Genomic DNA, 23,618 nt, shown 5'->3' with positions numbered 1-23,618 from the left:
GTGATTCTGTGATTCTGTGATTCATTTATTTATTTCTGTACATATACTAAGCTAAAGCTCTTAACATGCCAAAGTATGTAACTGTCAAAGGACTGGACATAACTCCTTGCTGAAGGATAGAATGGGTACAAAAACACCGTTGCCAAGGTTAAACGCATGCTATACTACTTGGCTATGTTTTATTATAGATGTTTTTTAAAGATCTTTTTAACCAGAAAAATAGGATAACCACAGATCTGGAGTCAGTGCTCCTAGCACACTGCTTCCAACAGGACAAGCAAGAAGTGGTAAAGCGAAGGGCAGGAGGGGATAAAAGACGACTCTTGCAAAAGAGCAAGAGGCACTTTCAAAATGTGAACAGAGAGATAAACAGCAGCATGCAGGTGAATAATGATCCCCTTACAGGCATACCACCACATTTCTAGTTTAGCCCCCAAGCTGCACTTCAGACTCTTCTGTGTCTCAAGAAAAGCTTTGACAATCAGAGCTGTAAAAGACAACTTTTTTTTGTTTTGATGTAGACAACATTAGAGACAGGCAGACTGTCTGGGTTTTTTCTGAGTACATCAAGAGTGGTAAGATGTATGTTTACATTTAGAAAATCCAAGTCCAACAGATAAAACATGCATGCATAAAGTAAGTCAGGTTCTTTTAATGGACCACAGGCTCAAAATTACTCAGGACTACTTGGCCAGGAAATGCATTTTGCTACCGTAATACTACTTTAGTTAAGCTTGATATCTCAAAAGAGATTAAGTGGCCATTCTTGTCCTCTGACCATCAATAATAAAAAGATCATACTTGGGATTTCAGCAAATTCATGTTCTACCCACCTGGAGAATTGGGATTGGTTCCCAGATAGTTCCACAAAGAGTAATTTGAGTAGGAAAGAGGCAGCTGCACACCCAAGTATTTCAAGTCAATGCTCATTGTTGGGTCCACAGAATTCAACTTCAGTCCCACTACAAGAGACAAATATCAAGTAAATGTCTCAAGGCAAAAAGAGATTAGGAAAAAAAAAAGTCAAGATATTTATTAAAAAAATAAACCACTAAGTCATATACAGGCTTTTCTAACATTCACCAAGCTTTTTAAGAGAACTGAAAAAAGCATCAGCGTCCACAAATGCTACCTACACTGGATTTGCAGCAGTTATGAATTTAAGGGTAATCTGGGGAAGGGGAGACAATGAAAAATGGAATGACTTGGTAGTTTTCCTGATTACTACTTAAGTTTCCACAGAAAGTGAGAAAGCAAAATACCAGAGTTCTATTCATTCTAGCAGTAAAGTACTTTTTCTTTTTAAGTTAGCACCACTTACAGCCCTGAAAGCCAGATTTACTGCTTGAACCACCCCAGTTGACTATTTAATGTTTCATATCAGTACATGAGTTATCAATCCTACAAGTGGGACCACTCATTCCCTTTCCTTTTGAAAGCTATTCTTGTGCAAAAACATATACTACATGCCATCCATACTTCAGTTTCAACCAGCAATAAGAGATAAGAAAAACTACATTACAGTTCTGAAAGAACTGCGAAAGAAAACAAAATAATACCAAGTTATATTCAGATGGCTCTCTCAGGACTACTTCACTAAATGATCTTGATTTCAGTAGGTTGTTTGGGGTGGGGTGGGGGGGGTTGTTTTGTTTTCTCTCCAGGCTGTCCTTACTGATATGTTCAAAACTAGCCTGCCTTCTTGCCTGTCTTCTGTTTCAGGAAGCTGGAGGGGGGGGGAAGGAATGTCATTAGAAAACTAAACAATCCATTTGTTGGCTTCCACCACAAACAGCTAACTGCCTTTAACATCTTCATTAACTCCCCCAAAATGCTAAATTTAAAGACTTTACATGGCCACAAAAGATATTACCTATAGCAAAACAGATATAGATGTAGAAATACTAAGAAAAAAACAGGCTAGTAAATTTGACCGTACGTCTTTCAGAAACTATTGTTACACAGTGAATTCAAGAAATGACTGTTGTCAATCAGTTATCTTACAATCTGAAGTCAAGAATATCTATTTTGGATTTTAACTAGAGAAATCTACAAGTGTTGCTCCTGTTGCCAACAAGTCTGGAAATCTGCATTTTAAATATCTGGGTTTTGAAAATGAAGATGTTGTACGACTTCACAAGGCTTAAGACACAGAGTGAGATTTGCACACACAGCACAAATCTTGTGCTGGTGGTACACAATTATGTTTGTAACTGGCAACACAGTCACCTAATTACTGGCAGTCTAAAAACAATTGACAGGGAACAGATCTCAGACATGGCTGTGAAAATGGATACCTTTATCAAAGACAGTCTAGTGAGAGGTAACTTTCAAATCTGCACAAGGAAACGGACAGCAAACACATGAATCTACCCTTTTGCACAGAAACAAGTCAAATATCAAGATGTCATCCATTTCTTTTCATACTAAATTTAAAAAAAAAGCAAAGACATTATTTTTCTTGACACTCCACTTGAATTATTCTACCACCTTCAAAAAGAAGTCCAACTTTGTTTATCACTCAAAAGTAAAAAATTCACCCATACGTAAAATTGGTTATTTAAATTTAGGATTGTAAAGTGAAAAACACCCTGATAAAGAGCAGAGGATGACTCCAACAAACAAGTGCATCACGGAGTAAACACAGACAACCTAAAGAGAACAAACTGCAACCTTAAGTATACATCAGCACAGAGGTCACCATACATGACAGGTAAGCTTCATTTCTATCATCTCAGAAGTACGCCAGGTTTCAGTTGCTGTACTCAAGTAGTAGCAAATTAAGAACCTTCTCCTTTCTCCAGCAGACCCAGCTGCTAAATCTGAAGCATTATGTCTGATAACAGGTCAGCAGGTTACTTCACCCTGCTGCTTTAAACCTTTCAGATGTTGCCATGTTTCTGAATGGTCATAAAAAATTGCCTTATCTTCAACAGGTACACACTACCCAGCTGAAAACACACATAGCGTTTTTAATTTGGGGGGCAAGGGGGGTGCTGTTTGTTTCTTTACAAAGACAGCATGATTTTTTACAACATCTCTTTACAGCACAAGAGCATGAGCGAGAAAGAGTGCAAGCACGATATGGAATTGTCTGATCCTCTCCAGATAAGAAAGATCTGGACTTATCAAGTCTGTACGAATCTTTTCTTCCTGAAACTGCACCAAGTATCAGAACAGAAAAAAATTCAGATTGTTTCAAATTCCCAAAGGGGATGAGTTCCAAAAGAAAGTTTTTACTGTTTTATTCTTATGCCATTATTATTAGACGAGGAAGTACTAACCAAGTATCTGAAATTCATTAGGTTTTCTAGCAAAAATGACAGCCACTAGGAAGACAGTCCCCTTCTTCCCAAAGAAGGGCAAAATGACCATTCCTCAAAAGATACTGTTTGGAGTTAGGAAGACTATACTCAGCTCTGAGTAAAAACAAAACCCACAGATTTCCTGACAAGCACACAAGTTTATTTAATTTACTATCATGTAAGTAACTTTACAGAATAACCTCACTATCACACAAAAAGTGACCAAGCACTACTGTATAGGCAAATGCCTAGTAGAAGGCACCATAAATCAGAAGGGGTGTTTTTGGATCCACCTTGCTACTCTGCACAACGTAATGTACCTTTGCGATGTGGTACCAGATATACGCAAACGAAAACGATTGCACTAGTGATAGAGAGCAAAAGCTCTGCAGCTTTCAATGCCAAACTTAGTACTGGTATCAGCAACATATATCCCTGGCCTTGCCTGTTTTAAGTACAACTAAAATCAAGAATCTTTAGCAGAAAACTTTGGATGGGTCTAGAAACCAGCATGGCATTGGATTACTTCTCCATTTAGACCTTCTGCTTTTCCTGACTTGTGCCATTCTTGGCTTTTAGGAGTGGCTACAATCAAAAGTTCTCAGGCTGCTGGGTATCTCAACTTCAGGTTTATATGCTATATAAAACAGTGGCTCTATGAAGTTCAACACTGGCAGTCCAACACTACCAAGAAGCAAAATGTTGTCCCTTTAAAATGGGGGCAAAGATTGACAGTCTAGCTCTCTTCTTAGCCAATGCATAAGTCATTTGAGATAATCCAGGATTCTTCACAGTAGAAGCTCTGTCAGGACCCATGAGAACCACTTGTATCTGAGCCAAAAATCAGTATTTGGCATCTCAATCCCTACACACTACACTTGATACGTTTGAAAAATTCAGTACCAGAACCTCAAGCGCACAAGGTACCATGCTCCCATTTGAATCAATTTCTTTATCGGCTGCTCTGATGCCTGTATCAAAGACATTGGTCTCAAGACTGCCATCACTGAAGACTTTTGACATCATCAGTACAGAGAACGTAAGTTCTGCTGTGTATATAAAGGAGAATCACAAGCTGGAAGTTAGGTTGTTTGGCTAGTGAACCTGGATCTGAAGTGACTCAGAAATAACGGCCTAAATATAGCAAATGCGGTCCGAGTTACACGTGCCTGGATTTCTAGATCCTGGACAAAGAACACGTACCAGCATCTGGCTATTTTCTATGCAGATGTCAAAACAGCTCCATCTGCTCTCTACAAAGATTAGCTCATTACAAAACAGGCAAGGCCTAAAATCTGAAGGCTCAGCATCTTTCACCAGAGGCGTATATTAACATGAAGCCCCTTGCTCTTCTGTGAGAGATTCAGGAGTGATCTTTTGCCTCCTCCACCTCTTCTAGTTTGCAACATGATGATCAATAAATGTGCGAAAAATAACCATCTTTATAGACAGTTATTTACTTTTAAAGCCTCTAAGAAAAAAAACTGAGTCAGAACTGCTAGATTCTCTCTCACTGTCACAAGTGGCAAGCGGGAAACTGAACAGAGTTTCAGACTCAGTTCCTTTCATATTCTCATACTGGCACATACACACACATAGGTTTTTCAATAACTTGTGTTTGCAAAAATAACCAAAATCAGATCCCAGCTGTATTAAGCATACACAGTATTACACCCAGTAGGAAACTATGCACTCAGTATGATTAAGTATATTATACAATGAGGCACAACAATATGCACACCGCATGCTCACCTTCCTGAAGGCTAGGATGTATTACTTGCTTATGCCTCAAGGTCTTCAGCTCTTCCATCAATTCCTTTTCCAGTACTTGTATTCTTGCTTGACAGTCTGCTCAAAAAATAAAGAGAGAATATACATTTATCATTTACTATGCAAAAAAATGACCTAAATGATTATCTTCCAGTGTGTCTTTATACATTCCCTTGTTGCAGGGAAAATCCACTTGCAGAAAACACAAAAAGGTACCTGGATCATTTGTAGCTAACAAAGGAGCCTGAAGATTCTGTGATTCTTCTCCTCCAACTCTGTCAACAGTATGTATGTCAAGAGCTTCCTACATACATAAAAAGCCTTGAGTAAGTATAAAATGCCTTAAAACACTGACCCAGATGCAAACTAGGCCACAAATATCATTAAACATGAGACTGTTTAATAAAGAAGTATACCATCTTTTACATATAGAACTCCAGATCCCAATATGTCTCCCCAAGACACTAAAACATACAAAAACATTATGAAGAATAGAGACAAGGTAAGAACAGATTTGCAAAGAAAAGAGGTCACAAATCTCAAAACTCAGTTTAAAATTCAAAACTCAGTTTACTTCCAGCTTGTAACTACAAAGTGGTTAAATATAAGACATCATAAAGGGCACTGAATTTTATTCAAAACAGTTCAGATTTACCTTTGATGCAAAGGACACAAAAAGGACTCCATCCACATCTTCAAGATCTGGCTTCACATCTGGAAGGATACTCCCAGGCCCCAGAGAGGTGTTCTTGCTTGTTATTACAGTTTTCCCTATACCTTTAGGTGGTCGACCAGCCTTGGAGATTTTCAGTTTCCGTGGTCTTCCTCTTTTATTTGGACCCGATGATACGGCATTCTGACTGGTACCAGGGCCTTTCTGGGACAGAGGATTCTTCAGTATTCCAGCCTTTTTTCTTCCACAGACCTCTTTAGCTGAAAAGTGACAACTGACTGAGCCCCTGAGACTAAAGCTGGGTGATTTAGATAGAGCCCACTGGGCTTCTCTGATTGAACAGTATTTCTGTGACACTTTACTCCCAGGAGACTGTTTTCTCATAGCTAATTCCTCAGCTACAATGGCTGTGCTTATGCAAGAACCTTTGTGATTTTCAAAACAGACAGGCAAGGAATCCAGTATTGCACTCAAAGTGGATTTATCTTTCTTGCAAGCAGTCAGCATGGTCTGAGGCAGCTCAGATATCTTCACTGTGCTCTTTGTGACTGCACATGGTTCCAAATAGACTACAGGCATCTTCCCACTATCCAGCTTTAACATTTTCGCTCTGGCAACACCTGAAGGACTGGTGAGTACCCGCTTCCGAGGCCTGAACTCTCCATCTTTTCTGTCCATATCACTGTGTTTCCTCAGGTGTTTTTCTACAATGGGATCATCCTCATCTGTGTTGGAATATTCATCCGTTTCTTCATCTGTATCTTCTTGTTTTATGCTTATTCCTTGTGTGCAAATACTTGACTCATAGTCATAGTCATCTACTGGTTCCTCTTTAATGACTACATTGAAGTGTCCACTTGGATCCAATGGGGATTCCACACGGGAACTGCTTTCATAACTGCTAGCAATGGGACTAAAGGAAAAAAAAATACAAGATCTTTATCAAATCTCTTCTTCTACCAGAGTTTCATGATCTCCCATAACCCTTGGTACATACAGTAAACAACTTCCAAGGTGCTTCAAGATACAAGTCTGTCAAAGACCTCAAAGCTTCAGCTTCTAAATAAACTGTAATTTACAAGCTTATATTTTTAGAAGTAAGCCTTCAAAAACTACATTTGTCAACAGGGAAAACAATGCAATTTCTTATCTGAAGACAGCAGCACTATTTCCTTTCCTAGTAGTATGAGAATGACATTTGCAGTTCTATGTGAGACTTAGCATGAACTCATGCTAAGTTATGATGTATTAAGTGTCTGCAAGTGGCCTCAGTTTGCTGCATCTCATTAAGTCATCTTTGTAAAGTCACTGTACTTGCCAAGAAGAGGCCAAATGAATGCTTAAAGCACTTCAATTTTCAGGATTTAACTAAAATTTTAATTAATTCATCCTAAAGCCTCACCAAGACAATTCTTAAACATAGCTGCTGTTCTAACACTTATAGTATGTTAATATCCTGTTGAATTATGCTCCATTTTCCACTTAGTCTGAATACTAACACAACCGGAATTTAACATACTATCCATTAGACACTACAGACTAACAGCGCAGCCAGTTATACTCCCAGAAAATAGGCTGCTTCAAGTAGCAGAGGAATCAGTCAACTGCAGTCATCAGTTGTGAAGAACATCAGAAGCTGGCACCTAATCATTAGAGGAAACAGCTGAGATATGAAAACAGAAACTCTTATCCACAACAAACCTCAGAAAATAATAGAACTTCTTTACTAAATACATCAGAGAGTATTCCGATATTCTCTTTGAATGGAGAGGGGGGCAGGAAGAGAAGAAGGAAGAGGTTATTTCTGCCTCATATACACTGAGGGCACGCTTAAGGGAGAAATGCCTGGAGATGCCACAAGATATGGGACATACAAAGGTTACAAAATGGAGCCAGGAGACTGCAGTTCACGAATGAAGAACAAAATGTAAAACAGGGAGCAGACAGCCAGGACCCAGATTTACATAGCTACATTAAAAAATTCCTAGGAACAGGACAGGACCAATGCAGAAAATCTGCTGCAATTCAGAAGGACAGCGAGCAACTAGAATTAAGCTTGGAGTGAAAACCTGCCTTGCAAGGAAAACAGTTGGCAGCGGGAGAGTTGTGTAGAGGTCCAGTTTTTTAAACATCTGTTATCTTTTCTGATCACTGAGTTTTCTATAAAAAAAATTTCTAGTCTTCATTTAATTAAAAAAGTCAAATGTAAGATTAAAAAAACTATCTTTCTTCTTCAGGGAGCTTGCTGTAAGAGCAGGTCTAAGCTGATCCAATTAGAGGTTCTAGGCAAAACTCAAAATCCTGTTACATTAAACCTAGAGGTTCATTCAGTATATCAGATCTAGAACTAAAGTGAATGCTTTTAAGAAGGTATGATTCATCTGCTCCTCTACCTTAAAATACTTTAAAATAAAGAGACAAAAAAATCCTAATGAGCTTGCTGGCTGGGAATACATTTCTCATCTGAGTTCTGTTGTTTCCAACTGGATGAATCTAGAAGCCTAGATTTCTCTAGCCATTTTGCTTTATTTGTTGCAAGATTTACTACTCAAGCTAAGCAATACCTTTCTATCAGGGATCTGTACAGCACCCAAAACAAAGGAGTTCTGCTGTGCAAATGAAATTCCTAGACACCAATGTCATTTTACTCCACATATTGTAACCATAGGTCAGACGGTGACAAGAGTGAGGTATCATGCATGTACGTGTATGCATGAGGATCGTATCTGCACAAAACGCTGAGTAGCATTTTTGTAGGTTTTAAATTCAGACCAGATAATTTTTCATTTAAAAAAAGTTTCTTTTTAACATTTAAGTAATTTCATTTGGCCTGATTTTATGAAGCGCACTAATTATTTGCAACATAAGTAGTCACAGAAACACATCTTCCTTTACACCAGAGGAAAATGAATCCTCTCAAAATCCTCTGCTTAATTTGAGATCACCTAAAATGGTGAGAGAATGTCTTGTGAAATAGTTCTTTCTTTACCTGATGGGACAATGTTCATATTTACACAAATCTCCTTACACCCCAAGTAATGTATTATTTGGTTTCTCACAATAATATAATAAAAACATATAAAGAGTTTTCTTGCATTTTGCCAAATTAAAAACTGGTCAGTTGCTTCTTAAGACTACAAATAATTATCACATACTGAAAGCACTGAGATGCACAATTTTTTCTAGGTAGATCATTTTAAAATACACTACCTATTGAATACGCAGCTGGTTTCTTTAAGAAACAACCTATCAATCTCTGTGGTTGAAGATTCGAGGATGGTAAGTATAGAGCTCTTCCAAAAAGAAGGCAAGGAGGGAAGAAAGTAAACTGTCAGACTGAACGCAAAACAACTAAGCTAGAAAAATAACACAAGGGAAGCATTAAAAAAAAAAACACCACTGCATATGTATTTTTGAGTTAAGAAATTCAAAAGATTCTAGAAGGAAAAGATGGTACAGCAGCCTGTAGGCTTAAGGGTCAGTAAATTTTGTTTGGGGTTCCCTCCATGCCAACAACTGAATGGTTCTATGAAAATACATTCATTTAGAAGTGTCCACAATTCAAAATAAAAATGTATTTTCCTTAGAAAACACTTGAACACTTGATTCAATTGAATAGATAACTAGGTCACACACACACACACACACACACACACACAAAAAGAAATCCTACAACCTTGTATGAAGTAATACTCTGTTTCCAAAGTGCATTAATAACTCAAAGTAAGAGTAAAATTATTCACTGGTATAAGCAACCTCTTACAATGTCCCATTCTCAGAAAGGCAACCCTCTACATCAGAGATCTGCCACATGCAGCATTAGTGGGAAATATCACACATTGCTGCACTAGAAACTCCAGAGCCAAAACCTGTTGAGAGCATCATCTGAGAGCCAGCAGCTCCCAACTTCTGACTCTTACAAAAATCTAAACTCGGCAGAAATCACTACCCTGCATAAAAGCAAGACAGTGCCTTCAACTATTAGTGAGATCCTGCCTATGACAAAGAATTGCCTGGTTTTCAATAATATGCTTAATCTCTGTTTTGACAAATGCAGCTTGCCCAACACTGTCCTTTAAAGGTTGCCATATGTATGAATGGATCTCAACTGCATGGTGTGAAAACATAGCAAAGAGATCTGAAGGGAAAGGGAGAACTAACGTTCTGAAGAACTCCAGCACATAAAAAGAGAGAGAGTTCTGACATTTCTTGGATGAAATCAAGTCTTCTGCTTCCAAGTACAAAATTTGACTTTTACACATAATTACAATAACATAAAACAAAAAGCTGGACAAGGCTGAAGGTAATTCTAGGACTGCGGTAACATGCAGTTCATTAGATGATAGATGTTTCCTAGCCCAGAAAACAAAAAAAACCTTCACAGTTTTTCCCTTTCTGTACAGTTTTTAGCACATTTCTGAGGTAAATTGTACTGGAGGAGAAACAAAGGAAGACAGCTATTATGCTGCGGATGAGAAGAAATGAAGTCTGCCAATTTATATAATCTGTTCTTAAAGAAGGCCCTTGAGTCCTTAAAAAGACTTTTTTTTAAAGTGAGTAACTCATTCCAAAACAGCTGAAAATATCTGCACTTTCAGCACCATGTTTTTTGCCCTTCGTGAAAGGAGGAAACTGGGAGAAAAAAAAAAAAAAGCTGTTCAGTTTGAAAAGTTCTTCAAATAATTTGTCTCAATGGTTCTCTTTTGGCAAACAAAATGAATGACAACACCATTATCAAAACTTTACAAGGGTTAGGGACTTAAGATTACCTAAAGATTTGTTTTATTCTTGGGCAGTTCAGATCAAAATAGAGTAATGCTGCCTAAGATTACATAGAGCATTATCACAGCCAAGAAAAATATGCATTCAAAGCCTTGGCAAAATATAGCCAGCTAAAGACTGAAAGCCAATTAACTTTTTATTTTTAATATCCACTCTATTGCAGAATTAAAACTGTTTCAAGTGTAGCTGACCCCAAGGAAGGGTGGGGGAAAAAAAAAAAATCACTTTTAAGAAAAAAGGGTTTTTTTCAGTAGAATCTTTCAGTAATTATTATTTTCAGAGTTTTATTGGCAATATTCAGAGTTAACCAAACTCTTCTCCATGCTGTATTCTTTAGAATTAAAAAAAATCCCATCCTCTCTAAAATTCATTTACTTTTAGCCTTGAAGAGCCTTACAAAAAATTTTTGGAGAATATCAGAAGTTTAGAAGACATTCTTCTTTCTAACACATTGATGCTGGGAAATACTGCAAAAGAAAGTTGAGGACATTCTAGATCCCAAAACAATTCTAGTATTCTTGAGAATTATTATAACTAAACTCAAGGAAGTCTTAAAGAACAAGGAAAAGAATAGGCCAGGAGATGTTTTCTGCAAGGAGAAAAAAAAACAAGCAACCTATCCTGCCTAAAACACAGTGAATGTAAGCACAGTCTTTGAAACAGACGATACAATTACGTCAGAAGTGCAACATTTTTTAAGAACTGACCTCTAACTACACCGTTAGCATCATTCAGCGTGATCCTAGTCACATTGGTGAATTAGTTACCTGCAGTTAAATCACTTCTTGCTGCACTGATCTACATAAGGCTGCTTTTTTTACTGAATCTTTGGCAGATTACATCTTAGTATTCCCAAACAGACATGAAGAAACATGGCAGGAGAGAAACCTTATTTTTTCAAACTATTTCAAAATATTTCTAATATCTCTTGATACAGATTAACTATGCAATAAATCTGCTCTGTTCTGTTGCTTAGATTTCAGAAACTATATGAATGTGCAGTAAAATAATAGGTCTGGCCAAACTTGACCAACACAAACATTCATTGGTACTAGCAGAAACCAAGAGATTCAATGCTCTCAATATATACTAAACTGCTTTACTACTACTTGTGTGAAATGAATAGGATGTTTCAAAAAGTCAAGACTGGATAAGCATACGAGCATAAGATTGCCACAGAGTAAAGTTGGGTCCAAAATTAACAGTGCAACAACTATTCTGCAGTACTTTCCCGGGTGCACAGTCTCTTACCTCACAGCAAATATGAGGCAACCGATTACGGACAGACCGGCTACCTCACACTTATCTGGGGAACAGAAGAAATCACACAACCCATTATGGGCCAAACAGCAACATGCTGTCAGTTCCAATTGCCCTGCAGTACTCTGTATGCGTACCCAACCCAACACTCATACATGCCCCGCATCTTTACCCACCCGCTACAGAAAATGAAAGAAATAGAAACAGCATATTGCAGTGGTAAGCAACCCTAAAAAGAAAGGCAATGTTCTGATAACCAAAACATGTTCTATTTAAAAACTACTAATAATTAAATGTAGTCTTCTAAAATACTATTAGGTTTAACAGAAATCCCTCAACAATTCTTTACAAATGGAGTCAAAGCAACACAGGAAAAATTACAATATCTAACACACTCCTTGGAAGCATTAAAAAAGTCCAGATTGACAGATAACTGTTTACATGAAGAGAAGCTTTTAATAGTATTATGTGTTCTGTCATTTCAGGCCAAGCAAACTTTAGCTATAAAATTGCCTACTGAGCACCCCATTATTTGATGTTTTACCAAATACCCACTGAACCAATCTTTGTGCTGAAAGAAGAATGTTATCTCACCTTTCAGAGACTTCTTGTTTTAGCTTTGGCATATCACCCGAAGACAGGTCAGTGTCCAGGAAACCTAGGAAGTCCCTTTCTGCATTAAAGGATTCTTTTTCCAAATCAATATCTGATGGGTTCTGAACAATGAATGAAGGATCTAAACTTCTCTGATGCAAATCCAATGCATCAACTTCAGCTGGGCGACCACGATGGCTAGGAGAGCTGGAAACACTACCCCCTTCCAGTTCTAAGTTACTGTTTTGTTTCACATCACGCTGAGGTCGACTGTTCAACCCATCATCTCTGAATCCTTTAGCAAAAGGGTTGTAATCTATTTTCAGCTGGGTAATCTGGATGTTCTGGTAGGCTGTAACTGCAAAAAACTCTGTCTGTGGAAAGGTGAAAGTATGGACATCGGGGCCATTGAGCTGAATGACTTCTGTGGCTTTGTCTGCAGGCACCAAGTGAAGTCGGGGCAGATAGCGGTGCATAGAATGCAAGATTATATGACCCTCCTGGTCCAGTGTATTGTTGGTAAGTTTGAGTTTGTAGAAGGATACTGGCTGGTGCATCCAGTACTGGCCAGTGGAAGGTGATTCTGGATGAATAAACACTCGCCCTAGAACATGAGGTTCTGCCTTCCCGCTGGGCTCCCACCAACGGCCATTCCATTTGTATCGGTGATTGTCCACGGGGGATATGTCCATGACTAGGATGTACTTCTGACTGGCATCCAGACCTGTAATCCAGTATCGGCAGTATGGGAACATGCGTCTCCCCTGCTTCGTCAGAATCATCTCTGTGTTGCGATGGTAGAATTCATTCCACATACTGTTGTTATCTAGGGTAACAGTGATGCTCCCTGAGACACAGTCAGCAGGGAGGCAGGTCTTGACTTTGGATTTTACTGGAGTTGAGACACTACTGGCAAGAGCACAAGCATCACGGTTTGCTACTAGGATTCCTTGGTCAGCTTTACCATTTCCCTGCTGTTGTTTCAAGATGACAAAAAAAGCAGGTGCTGCACCTGACACAGTCCCCCCATCCCGGCTACCCAAAACAATCTGCTGTTTCTCCATGATGAGAACTCTTATAAGCTCTCAAATCAAAGGAAAATTTTACACAGTTCTTCTGATAATCTTCTACTTGTGTTCACCATTCTGAAAAAAAGAAAAACCAAGTTAAGATTATTCAAATACAGTCTCTCTAGAAAAGTAATTAGGTCTCAAGAGAAAGCCTTTTAGTATTTTTCCCACATTAAAAAAATCTAAAAGATAATCGGTACTATAAAAATGAAGCACAATTAGGAGATAGCAAATCAAGGTTGCCTGTGCATGTATAATTCAGATCTTACAGACACATGGGCTATGACACCTTTAAACCATATTTTCCTGCCTTACTTGATACATCGGAGTGCTCCTTGTTCTGATACTGTCTCAACTTTTCAGGTCACTTACTCAGGAAACATCAGCATTTGGCAAAATGTGCAAGTTTTCGAAAGAGCAAATGGCACGACTCCGACACAAAAACAGAAGTCATTTGCTCCTGCCAAAAAGAAATAGGTCCCAGAGACCTAGAATTTCTGAAAATGAAAGGGGAAAGGGAGCAAAAAGATAATTAAAACCTTTTCCTCTAAATTTCTTTGCTGAGAAAGACTAAGCTTTTGTGGTTGGGATTTCTTGGAATTCCCCCACATAACTTCAAGATCTTTGTCTCTGCCTTGGGCTGACTTTGTAAAAGAATGGAAGAGAAAAAAAAATCATTCAAATGGGTAAGTCTTGGGAAAAAATAAACCAATCCCCCAAAAAACCAAGCAGCTAAGATTAAATGGTTGAATGGAAAGCACCAGACAACTTTAACTACCTCTATCTCTAAATTATGGAAATAATGTATGTGAAATCAGAAAACATTTGTACTGTTATCATTAGCCTTATCACTGTTTAGGGAACTAGAAAAAAAATTACCTTTGTCTGCATATACACAATTCCAATATTGTGCATCTACCCCACAGGTAACTATTATGTCAACATTCTAACAGAAGATCATAAGCAACTTCATTCTTGAACAGTGTGTGTATTTCTCAATGTAAAAGTTTGATGTAAGCGCTCTTAAGTAGCTGACAAGAATGCCATTCCCACATTCCCACATTTTTACTTTACCTTATTACATATGAAATGCAGAAATGACAAAAAATGATTCAGTAAATATTATGTAAGGATATAGCTGAAAGGAAGCAGGAACATGGGACAACAGTTAAAAGAATCACCAGCAGTCAGTTGCGTAAAAGCAATCATATTCTAATTAACTCATATTCACAAGTTTTAAGTGAATTAGGTATTCAATTAGTGATATTTGTTTTGTTAGAACTGAATTACTGTAGGAGGAAACTCTTCTCTATGTAAACTAGCTCCCATATGTATGTGGGAAATGACCTCAAAGCTCAGGAGATGAAGAATTTATACTCCATGGTAAATGTTCTTGAAACCTAGCAAATATGAAAGACCTAGTTCTACACTTTAAATCTTGCATTTTAGAACACTGTGTACAAATTAAATCAGGAAAAAAGGCAATCTCTATAGGTTTTGAGACCTGCAAAGTCAGAAGATACAGTTTTCAGTTTTATTTTAATGAGGAAAAAAAATTTTTTTTCCCACATATCCAACCTTCAAGGAGTATGGAACACAAAATGAATTAGCTGTTCAAAACTAGCTGTACATTTTCTATTTTAAGAATGTTGCCCTGCTTTTTCAAAAGAGTGTATGTGAAGTCCTGTACAAAGCAGTGTAAAACAGAAAGGTATCCCAAAAAAGCTTTTTAATGTTTATCTATAAAAACACAATAGAAATACAAAGCTTTATTAAAATCACAGAACTGTGGAATGGAGAGAAGGAAATCACATTCCAAGTAAGTCTCATGTGATTTTCCACCAACTTATCATCTCTATATATACATACAGCATGTTTATATATAAAACGTACAGTCATAAAAGTTCACATTAATGCTGTACAATATACAAAAAAATTCTATATGATTATTAAGGAAATGAACTGTTGATTTGAAATCATCTTGATAGTGTAAGACATGCAGAAAGCCTGCAACTTTAAACTATTTCAGGCAGAACTTACAAACGCCAGAAAAATTCAGAAGAAATCAACAATCCTGCATTCAGCAAAAGTTACATGTGTATGAAGAGCTGCCAAGTCAGTCTGTTTTCCAATGCTGAAAGTTCTTACACTGAACTATTTTAGTTACTTGTACCAAAGCAATGCTCACAGTACCAAGCAAGTCTAAGGCGACTGTCATTACAAAGTGACTATGTGCAACTACGGCATATAAAACCAAAAGCCACATTATTTCAGCGCTAATATGGCCTGTTACAGGAAAAATTTCACATATTATTACACTTGGTCATATATGATAACCTATTTTATTATAGCATAGAGTCTCTCCTCCAGTATTTCAAGGCAAGTACGTGCATTTGAAGAAGTTCTCATCAACTCCAAACAATATTTCACCTATCTGTCCATATACAGGCTATGACCTTAAATTTGAAAGCTGACATCTAACTAAACAACAAATGGAGCAAAAATGTTTGAAGTCACACTAGGAGGTGCGAAAAAGGCAGGAAAATAGCCAGATGTGAAAGACCTGCTTGCAAGAGAGTCTTCTGCCGACAAGACTATAGTTTACGCGTGCAGCGTGTGCAGGTGTGGCATCATACGCGGGTTTCCGTTGCAGCAGGACAAACGTCACCAGCGCTGCGAGCCGGTGCAGAAATCTCAGCGTCCGTGCGACAAAACCCGAGACGCGCCAAAGCGGGGCCGCGGAGCCGCCGCCGCGGTGCCGACGGGAGCGCCGCGCCGCGCCCAATGGCAGCGGGCGCCGCGCGCGGCACTGCCGTTTAAGCCAGCGGCGGCGCCGCAGTCCGCCCCGGCGGGGCCACCCGGGCGCGCCACCCCCGCGGCGCCCGCAGCCCGCGGCGCCTCCCCGCGCGGGGCGGGCGGCTCCGCGGCCGCGAGCCGAGCCCGGCACTTGTCGCTTCCACCGCCTCCCCGCCCCCGGACAGCTCCGGCCGGAAGCCCCGGGGTCGGGCAGGCGGCCGCCGCCGGAGCCGCACGCGCCTTTCCGGGAGCGGCGGCGGCCGGAACCGCCGCCGCGGTCCCCGCCGGAGGCGGAGCGAAGCGGCCGGGGCACGTGGGCGCCCGCGGGCGCGGGCCGGGCGCGGCGCTCCCGAGGCGGCCCCGCCCCCGCGCGGCGCGGCGGCCCCGAAGCGGCGCCTCGCGCCGCCACCGGGCAGCGGCCCGCGCGCACGCGCTGCCGGGCCCGGGGCCCGTCGCCTCGTGGCTGCGCCTGGTGTTAATTTTCGCAGTTGGGGCGGCGGCAGGAGGCGCGGGGGAGGCAGGCGGAAGTTACGCGCACCGCGGCCGAGACGGGGAGGCGGCGGCCCCGGCCGCCCCCGCTCCCCGTAGTTACCGTGCGGCGAGGCGAGGCGGGGGCCTCCCACTTCCTTTCTCTTCACGCGAACCGTGTGTCCGCCAGCTGGGGACAACGTGCGTGCGCACCCGCGCTGACGTCACCGCGCCGCAACACGCGCAGGCGCGCTACGAGATGGCGCCCCCCTCCCTCCCTCCCGCCTGCCCGTCACGTGCCCGCGCCGAGCGCCGGGCCCGGCCGCCCGGCCCCGCTCCGCGCCGGCCGCGCGCGAAGCTTCTCGAACGCGCGCGGGCGCGGCGCTGCGCGCACCACGGCAGCGCCAAGGGCCCGCGGCTGCCGCCGCCACTGCCTTCGAAGCCCCGCGGGGCTCCGCGCAGCGGCGCCGCGGCTCCGCCCCCTACCGCTGCCGCCCAGCGGGACCGGGCGAGGCGCCCGCCCGCGCTGCTCCCCCCGGCGGGGGAGGCCCGGCCGCACCGCCCGTCACGGTCTGGCCCGGGGCCCGCCGGCGGCAGGGACGCCGCCCGCGCTGGCACACGACGGCTGTGCCGCGGCGCCGGCAGGAAGCGCTCCTTGGCCGCGCTGCGCACCGAGCGCCCGCCCGCGCTGGGCGGCCCCGGCGCGCCCCGCTCCTCGGCGCGGCGCGGCCCTCCTGCAGCCCCAGGAAGCCCCGGGCTCCCCCGCAGCCTGCGCGCAACGGCCCCCAGGAGGCGTTAACGGACCCTCCCCCCCCGGGCGGGCCCAAGACCCAGGAACAGCATTTGCGCTGCCCTCCGCGCGGCAGAGGCTGCGGCTGTATTTGCTTGTTTTTTCAGAAAACACAGTTTTTCTTTTCCAAGACGACACACTCACATGTCCAAGTGACTTGGACCAGAGAAAAGCCCGAGATGTGCAACCGCAACATGGCTACAGCACGCTCCCTGCAGGGAGCAGCCTCGGTCTCCCTTCCTCTGCACGAGCCAGAATCCAACCCTACAACACCGTAGCTTAGCTAGTGCCACACAACCTTCCGACAACTAATATAAACTTTTCAAACCATGCCCTAAGTTACCCGAGTGCTGAAGACCATCATGCCATGTGATGTCAGACAAACTAGATAAGCCAAGTTTTGTTCTTTAACACAGTCTAAGTCTTAAAGTTTTCCTGTACTCAGCATCTAACCCAATGCTGTTCCAAGCCATCCCTACACTGGCAGTCCTTTACACATGTTAAAGGAATTACTATTACATTTTTTAAATCAGGTACTTCTGAGAATAGGCCCAGTGAAACAGAACTGTGAATACTAATGAAATTCACATCAAAATGCAATATAGTTGCAGGTAAACACCAATTTAATTACCCCCTTTACTGTTAGGGTTATTTATTTTACAATACTACATCCACTGTCAAAGGACAGATGTTCACACAGTGGTGCCAAAAAGTCAAGGCATCAAAATGAACACCAAGCTCCAGAGTCACCAGCAGACTAGAATTTTGTACTGATTACACTCTACTATAAACTGTAACTTCACTAAGGCTGCTCCTCTGTTTAACTAACACAGTTGTGTCTCTGCTGTTACAAAGCAGAAAATTGGCAACACCAGCAGCATTACAGTCCTGAACTCCTTCCTTTTAAGGTTTACTGGCAACAGAAACTTATGCTATGGGAGATCATCCCAAAAGCACCTAATTAAAGAAAATACATTTTTCAGACTCTTGAAAAACATGCATCAAAACAGTAACATAAGTACATTGTTGAAAAACATACGGACATAGATATGTCTGTAGCAGAAAATCATGGAATATTTTCCCCTTTAACTAGAAAAATGGACTCAAGCTGGAAAAACTGAAGATTAAACCCATTAACTGAACAGAGAAGCTGCTTAAATATAAAATTCTCCAAGTATGAAAAAACATGCAAGATTGCGATTTTGGCACTTTTAGCAGTTTACAGAGATGAGAGGGAGGCTTTAGCCTCATATATTTGATATTGTTTGGAGGCGGGGGGGAGAGGCATAACAAATGTGTAACATCAGATCTGGGAGTGGGGACAGAAGTTAGGAAGAGTTAGAGGGAAGGAAACATGAATATCAAAGAGATGTTATTCTTTGATTATGGGTCACATTCAATATTCTTTGAAATAGCTTCACATGACCATTCTCTCAAGTTTCTAAAGTACCTTAGTACAAGAAAAAGCTCTTATCTAGTAAGCAGTGGATAACAGCCAAGTGCTTTCATATAGCAAATGGGAAGTAAGGGGAAGAAAGGAACCAAGAAAGCATTCCAGTTTAGTTATAAATTAAAAGTCTTTATTTTAATTCAACTTGTAAATATTTTAGTTTAACTAGGTTAGGAATCCTGTAAGTATATCTGAAACCCATTCTTTTGTCCACAATCATCTCTAAAGTTTGCTCCTTCCTTTGTACATTGTGTGTTGTCCTATTTTCTTCAAAAATACAGTTCTAATTTTCAGGTTTCTTACTTCTGGATGCCAATTTTTATTTTTATTTTTTCCAGAAGGGGGCTATTAGTACCACCAAGAGCAGCTGAGTAAAACCAAATGACAGAAAGTGCCATGGTTGTGGCCCATGAGCCACATATTCCAATGCTGATGGAGAAGTAACACCAGAGAGTAGACACTGCCAGGGATTGTGCCTCCATTTCATCTAAGTCAGGTAGAAAACTGCCTGCACAGAAGTGGAACCTCTAGTTTATCAACAGAACAGCTTCACCAGTAGAAGCCAGAGCTGTCTCATTTAACTTTGAAGTCAGTCCTGCTTTGAGGAAGAAGTCTGATGATTACTCACAGATTCCTCCCAACCGATGTTTTTCTATAGTTCTATGAATCACCACCAGTTTAAATAACCCAGTTCTGAGCAGTTCATAGCCAATTAAAAAAAAAAAAAAAAACCCACACATTACATAAAGAGCTACATTCAATTTTAATCTGTACAAATATCAGTTTAACAGCCTTGTTTGCGCTAGACACCATTTGGCAGCATAGATATGAACTCTTTCACACTAACTGAATATCACCCTCCATGATCAGTGGAGTTACCTTAGAGTAACTAATGAAGTGATGGTTGTATTTGAAACTCTGAAGTTCACTACCTAGAAGTACTTCCTCTTCCCCCTAAATGCTTCTTTCAGACATATTCTGTGCATATTCCCTGAAAGTATGACCTACAATCTTTACAAATTATATTTCCCAATGGTATCCAGGAAATCATAATTCCTTTCTTCAGTAATACCTGCAAGCAAAAAGTGCAAATTCTAAGCCTAGGCAGTACAAGTAACTTACAGCCTGCAATTTAAGAGTCAACCAACAGTCCACAAAGTTGCTAGTTAGAGTTGTAGCAAAAAGCTGCATCCTTCAAAAATCAGTATTTCTAACTTATCTCAAAGAAAGAGTCAGTAACAGATCATCAGCTGGAGGGTCACACGGCCCAGGCTCTACTGAAAATCTGTATGTGGGAGAGCAACATACCTTGCAGACATAGTTGAAAACCTGTGGAGAACAGGAAAGAGGCGGGGATTGTATTTTTAATTAGCAATCCCCTTTTTGGTTTGAATAAAGATCTCTCCTACAAAGTAGAGCTACGACAGGACATTTCTGTCCGATGGTATACTTTGAGAGGCATTACTACTGTAGCATTACTGGACTAAAAAGGAGACTTTCAGTTCACAAACTCACTAGCTAAAAATAACAAATACAGTCAAAAATGTAGCGTGAAAACTAGAAAAAGAGTTAACATAAAAATTTTTAAAAAAAGTACTTTCTTTAGCCACTTTGGAGAATCATTAATACAGTAGCATACCACAAGAAAGTCTGCTAATTCTGAAACTGGGCTGGATTGTCTGAACAAAGGCATATCGTTCCATTTTCTACACCACTAGTTGTCCAACTGGTCTCCAGCTGCTACTTCAAGAGCATTGGCCTCCCAGAGTCAAATCTGTCTGCTGTTCACAGATGTCTCAAATACCTACGGCATCTAAAATGTCACTGAACCCCTATGCTTAGGAAACAGAATCCCAGTCTAAATCTACTAAAAAAAAAAGTTTACAACATCTACAGTATAAAAGTAGCGCAAGTTCTTCCTTTGGTTATACTGATTAAGTATAGTCTGATGTCAAGATTAAGGTGCAAGTGATAGTAGAATCTAGCCAAAGCATTTGACATATAGGACCATTTTATTGAAGAAACTAACTGTTGCAGAAAAATTAGAGTAAGGAATCTGTTTTTCCAGAATCAGCTTTTCTTGCTGAGGCAGACGTGCCAAAATATATAACTTGTAGGTCATTCAGAACAGCAGCTGACTGACATTCAGCTGTCCACTCCAGCCCCACACAGAACTTACTATCCCCACAGCAAGTACGACAGTTTCTAAGCCATCAGTTTTCAGCCCAGAGCACTAATTTATACTAAACACAAATTCAGTTCTTAATGCTTAAAGCCCTGAATATTCTAGGATGAAAAGGTGGCATTTCAGGAACTGCTTCATAAACTGTCAGCCACACCCCTCCAAGAACAGTTGTTTCGATTGCAGGAACAGGACAAACGCTTGGTGGGGGGAGCAGGCAGAAAGAGGAACACCTGCTTCAGCTCTCCGATGCTAATACTTTCCTACATGAGCCAAAAATTTCAGTCCCCCAATTAAGTTATTTGTTTAATAGCATTGATTCTTCAATGTACAGTGTGCAATATGCAGTCATTCTCCATCCCCCAGGTGTTACCTAAACTTTTGGGAAATACAGAGATCTTTCCAAACACTGAAGATTGCAGAATGGAAATACACAATCCATTTACATAAAGTATGAATCACTTGGGGGGGAGAGGGGGCTTTTAGACTGTGGTAAAAAGGAGAGTAACACCAGTTAAAGCACCAGACCAGTGGTGATGGGTTCCAGATTTTATATCCATCTTCATTACTGACTTACCCTGTGGTCAGGCAGACCACACCATACTAGCAAAATGCATTGTACTGCAAGAGTTAGCAAAACAGCACATCATTCCATCATCACAAGTATTTGCTTAACTGTAATCAGGTGACAGTCTTGCCATTTCCCAAATTGGCTTTTCCTGGAGATAGTGACTGTCACAGTGAACACAAACACTTTTATTGTAGATATATTTTATCTGGCTTCCATATTCATTTTCTGTTTTCTGTATTGTTCATGTCCCTTACTGCCTTTCTGTTTTGGGCTTCATGTTTTTAAGGCTTTCTTCTGGCTACTTTCCTCTCATGATAGGCCTTCTCACTCATATCATTTTTATGCTGTTCTTCCTTATCCAGTTCAGAAAGACATGTATCAACGATTTATCATAGGTACTAAAACCAGGCAAAATCCCACAATGAAAGGAGTACTCCATCTTACCGTGGAAAGAGAAGAGCAACTCCACCATCATTCATTAGATCCATGGTTCTTCAGTCACCCAGTAAAAAAGAATAAATAATATCACCGCTAATTATGGAAGAACAAGACATCAAGTAAGCTCTGCTGTTATCACAGCTAAGTTTTCTATTTGCATATCATGGCTGAATTTTTGAGTCATTCTGTCATCTATAAAGCAGCAAATTGACAACAGTTTTCTGGCAGGTGATCAAGTAAGTTTATGCGTAAGTGGACTAACACTGGTTTCCCTCCAGCGTATGTTTGCCTCCCCTGACTGGCACTATAGCATGCGCACCAACACTGAACAGAAACAGTACAGCTGACTAATGGCCAGCTGCCGCCACATGGAATATATTGTGAATGAACTCTGCCCATCTCAGCTGGAACTAAAAACTGTGGTATTTTCCCATACATAGGTACAAAAAAACCCCATCACCCATATCAACATTTTCTAGCAGAAACAATTCCTCATTCTGATTCTCACTACAGACCCACAAGCAACTGTGCTTGCAGGCACTGGAAGGATGCTGCAGCATTGGAATGAGTGGCTGCGCAGGATAGATCACCTTGAATCGGTATTGCCATTTTGTATAGTTAATTCACGGCCTGCCTCTTCTTTATGCAATCTTCAGTTTTCAAAGTCTGTAGCAACTTCAAATCTTCAGAGCTTTGGCCTATTCTGTCCAGTGTGGTTAAAGATAACCCACGAGTTCAGAAGTTCTGCATGAGCAGTAAGATAGCATGACTGCATAAGCTTTGATGTCTTAAGAAACTAGGCAAAAACCTCAAGCCACATTGCTGGAAACCACTCTTCTTAGCAGGCTGAAAAAATACCTGCTAATCCTTATCCCTCCAACTGCTATCTGGTCTTACTTGGCCATTTTTTAGTTTGCTGTCAAACTTCCCATCCACTGCCTTGTCACCCAAACCCACCGAGAACTAAAGAACCCAGTTCTGGCACCGCACCGTCACTCAGAGGAAGCGCTGTTGTTTATTTATGAGGCAGCCCTCCGCGGGGCGCCCTGCGGGGACCAGCCGCGACCCTCCCCGGCAGGCTCCGCACCCTTGGACGCGCAAACCCGCCGCAGGAAGGCGGCTCCGGAGCCGCGTTAGCCCGTCCTCGGCTCCGCAGCGTTCAATCGCAACCAGGGGAAGGCAGGAAAGTACCAGAATAACGGGCGGCGCGCTGAGCCACGGCACCAGACGCCGCGTAAACAAGGGCCGGCGGGGGAGCGGCGCCGGGGGCGGGACGGGGGCGCTGCCGCCGCGGACACCAACGGCCGCCCGGCGGCCCCACGCGACGTGCCGAGGCGCACGCGCGCCGCCGCGGGCGGGCGGCCTCGCTCGAGCCGTTACGCGCCGCCTCGGGGGGCCCCGCCCCCAGGGCGCGCGGCTGAGGGACGGCGAGGGAGGGCGCGGGGCCCCGCGGCCGCCCGCTCCCCCCC

General features: G+C 41.7%; 1 protein-coding gene across 9 annotated transcripts in view; it reads right to left on the bottom strand.

The window, feature by feature from the left end:
• MGA (MAX dimerization protein MGA) overlaps nucleotides 1–23,618 on the bottom strand; it is a 66,459-nt gene that overhangs the window by 42,132 nt on the left and 709 nt on the right. For 7 of the 9 annotated variants that reach the window (XM_067296469.1, XM_067296462.1, XM_067296465.1 and 4 more), the window contains exons 1-6: nucleotides 16,843–16,975; nucleotides 12,385–13,529; nucleotides 5,731–6,661; nucleotides 5,292–5,379; nucleotides 5,058–5,153; nucleotides 834–962 (exon numbers count right to left, since the gene is read on the bottom strand). In XM_067296469.1, the coding sequence (XP_067152570.1) occupies nucleotides 834–962; nucleotides 5,058–5,153; nucleotides 5,292–5,379; nucleotides 5,731–6,661; nucleotides 12,385–13,448 (2,308 nt within the window). In that variant the 5' untranslated portion in view covers nucleotides 13,449–13,529; nucleotides 16,843–16,975. Of the gene's footprint in view, nucleotides 1–833; nucleotides 963–5,057; nucleotides 5,154–5,291; nucleotides 5,380–5,730; nucleotides 6,662–12,384; nucleotides 13,530–13,769; nucleotides 13,784–16,842; nucleotides 16,976–23,618 lie in introns of those variants that run through there. The other 2 variants (XM_067296464.1, XM_067296463.1) reach the window with 2 other exon arrangements.

This window comes from Apteryx mantelli, chromosome 4 (genome assembly GCF_036417845.1).
Source record: "Apteryx mantelli isolate bAptMan1 chromosome 4, bAptMan1.hap1, whole genome shotgun sequence".
Classification (NCBI taxonomy): domain Eukaryota; kingdom Metazoa; phylum Chordata; class Aves; order Apterygiformes; family Apterygidae; genus Apteryx; species Apteryx mantelli.
The sequence above is the reverse complement of the archived record's forward strand: the minus strand, read 5'-3'. Positions and strand labels throughout refer to the sequence as shown.